The following is a 2,950-nucleotide window of genomic DNA, read 5'->3' on the forward strand; positions in this document are numbered from 1 at the left end:
TCGACATTGAGTATCCTCTGTATACCTAGAGCATGTAACAAAAACAATTGTAGCTTTAGCTTGTGTAGGAAAAATTGGGTTTTCTTACGGAAATTTGCGAATAACGAATTTATTATGCTTTGTATTGTTTGTTTAGTTTATTGTTTGAAAAAAAAATTTATTATGCTTTGTTTTGATTGTAGATAGAGTTTGAGCCTGGTTTTTTATCTAGTTCTCTTCTCAAAAGCTCCTATAGTTGTTTGTTTGTAACTCCGCCGTAGCCGGTCCCCAGCCCGGTTGAGAAAATGAGGAGGGAAACACCACCAAATCATAATGGAAAAATCTCAAGTTTTGATTTTTTTTAAAATCAAAGTGAGATATTTCCGACACTACTGTAGCTAGATATTTTTATAGATTAATATCATGCATCTGATCAGACTACTGAGTGCTTTCGAGACGGTTTACGGGCCAGGGTCTTTACCAAAAAATAACGGGGAAAAAGAGTTTACAGAGTGTAAAAAAGTTTTTTACACCGTTAGTGTACCCTTAATAAGTGTGTAAAAAGTGTAATTCAAGAGTGTAATTTTAAGAAAAAGAGTGGACGAGTGTAATAAAAAGATTTGATGGCGTAAAATAAGGGTGTAAAAATAAGTTTAATGGTGTAATTATGAAGAGTGTAAAATGAAGAAATTACACCTTTATTCCACCTCTAAATCTTTTTTTACACTCTTTAATTATATAAGGGTAGCACTAACGGTGTAAAAATATTTTTTACACTCTTTACACTCTTTTTCCCGTTAATTTTGGGGAAAATCCTCGGCCCGGGTGCGGAAGTAACTGCTCACACTGTTTCAGTTGTAAAAATAAGGATTTCATACAAAATTTAATAATTTCCGATTAAACAAGATTTAAAGGAAGAACTATAAATGTTACAGTTCATAAATTGTTTTTCTACTTTCAAGAAGAATATGACAAAATTTACACATTGAGTTTTTGAGTAACTGAATCTTATCACGCATCACGTGGGGTCAATTTGACATTGAAATTTTGAGGGGACACTACAATGAACCCAACGACAGGTGTCATTGTTGGCTTCTCGTCACCCACAGCCTCTATTTTGTACTTCCTCACAAGTGAAGCAAACCCCGTGAAGATTTCCATCTTGGCAGCTCCCTCCCCGAGACACGATCTGGCACCCATGGAAAAGGGGATCAGACAAGGATGTCGTTGAAATTTTCCGGAGTCATCCAAGAAATTTTCTGGATCGTAAGAGCCCGCGTTTTTCCATCGAGTTTCGTCCTTGTAAAGGCAAACCAAGTTAGGTATCATTCTAGTGCCTTTGGGTATCCGATAGCCATGGAAATTTTCTATGTCTTCATCCGCAGTGTGATCGATTGTTGAAAAAAGCATGGGATAGAAACGCATTGTCTCACTAATGACTGCCATGGTGTAATGACATTCATTCTGAACTGACACAGGAACAATCGGATTTTGGAGATCAACTTTTGGTTGTAGCTCCTGGTAAACTTTTTCTTGTATTTCTGGGTAATGAATCATGCATAATGTTAGCCAAGAAATTGTGTTTGTTGTTGTTTCCTGGCCGCCTATTATCAAGTCAATAAGAATGAAGAGAGCGTTTTTCTCTTCAATTGCCGGGTCGTTTTCAATTAAAATTTTGTCCCAGATATAGTCTGACACACAGATTGGTTCCCGGTTTTGGGCTTCCTCGACTGAATTTGGCTTTTTCTCTTGAAAGAAAGCCATAATTTTATCTTCAAATTGACGTCGCAATGAGAGCAGCTCCTTCGCTACTGCCATATGGCGCGCAATACACAGAGGAAGAAGCCAATGAATGCCGCTGGGATTTTGAAGTTCGACCATCCTGGCTAAGTAATTGAATGTCTCAAGATATTTTGGATCTGTGTATTCATAAGTCTTGTTGAAAAGAATATTGAAGATGACGTTGTTTGACAAATACCCAATCAGATGCTAAAACATTTTAGAAAGGCTCATCCAAAAAGCTAAAAGAAAGTTTCCGGCAATCGACTGTCTTGCAAACTTAGGTTGTTTGTGGAGATTTTTTTAAATTGGTTTTCTTTAAATATTTCCTGAAATTTCTTGAATAATTCTCCATTTTTCCCAAAAGAAATCAAGTTATCAAAATAACCAAATTATTGAATTATTTATAAGCCATTGCTTCTTGAAAACGTATTAGAAAATAATTGCTCCATTTTACAGTTTAATTTACAATGACATCTATAAATTTGACCAAAATTATTTAATAATTTCAAGAATAACAGAATTTGTGAATCAAACACTAGAATAATTAAGAGCAAAACCAAAAACGACCAGAATAACTGAGACTTGACTGTGTGATTAGTATCTGGTCTGTCAATAAGCAAAGTTGCCCGGGATGAGTTTGCACAATTACTATACTAAAACTTACTTTAAAAAATGACTTGTTACGACCTCTCTCATAGTTGCCTTAATCCCAATATTGCTCGGATTTACTTGACAAAATTGAGTGGGGCCACGTTCAAATTTTTCCTTATAGGGTAATGATTTCTCCAAGGCGGCTGAGATAAAAGTGTATAACACTAACTTGAAATGCACTCTCCCTTGTTTTAAAATTTCGAAAATTAAAATAATCTAATTCGAGTGGGAGGACACCGGTAAAGATGAACGGGCGTAGAGCAGAAAGCGATAAAATGAGATTTAAAGGCAGTTAATTTCCGATCTCCGGTTTGTCGATCTCAAGCCCATTACCTATTTTTTGTGATAAACCGTGGTCGTAATTCTTTACCAACAATTGGTGTGGTGAGCTGCAGCCGCGGAGAGGCCAAGTGAAGCACGATCCGACTGCACATCATAGATAATCGAGCGTCGACTACTGATTAATTCGAAATTTTTTACATTTGATGTAAATTAAATCGATCAGATTGTATGGCCAATAAAAAAATGAGCAATGGGC

The 2,950-nt window shown here is 36.1% G+C and overlaps 1 protein-coding gene across 1 annotated transcript; it reads right to left on the minus strand.

Annotated features, from left to right (window-relative positions):
* Positions 1-849: 849 nt before the first annotated feature.
* Positions 850-1,963, minus strand: LOC142337029 (cytochrome P450 2D26-like). The gene has a single exon (XM_075386066.1). It carries the CDS (start codon positions 1,858-1,860, stop codon positions 991-993), a length of 870 nt encoding a protein of 289 aa, XP_075242181.1. The 5' UTR covers positions 1,861-1,963; the 3' UTR covers positions 850-990.
* Between the last annotated feature and the right edge of the window lie 987 nt (positions 1,964-2,950).

This window comes from Convolutriloba macropyga, chromosome 3 (assembly GCF_964194025.1).
Source record: "Convolutriloba macropyga chromosome 3, txConMacr16.3, whole genome shotgun sequence".
NCBI lineage: Eukaryota > Metazoa > Xenacoelomorpha > Acoela > Convolutidae > Convolutriloba > Convolutriloba macropyga.

Coding starts and splice junctions, on each gene's coding strand:
- LOC142337029 (XM_075386066.1), bottom strand. CDS start 1,860: ATGGTCGAACTTCAAAATCCCAGCGGCATTCATTGGCTTCTTCCTCTG.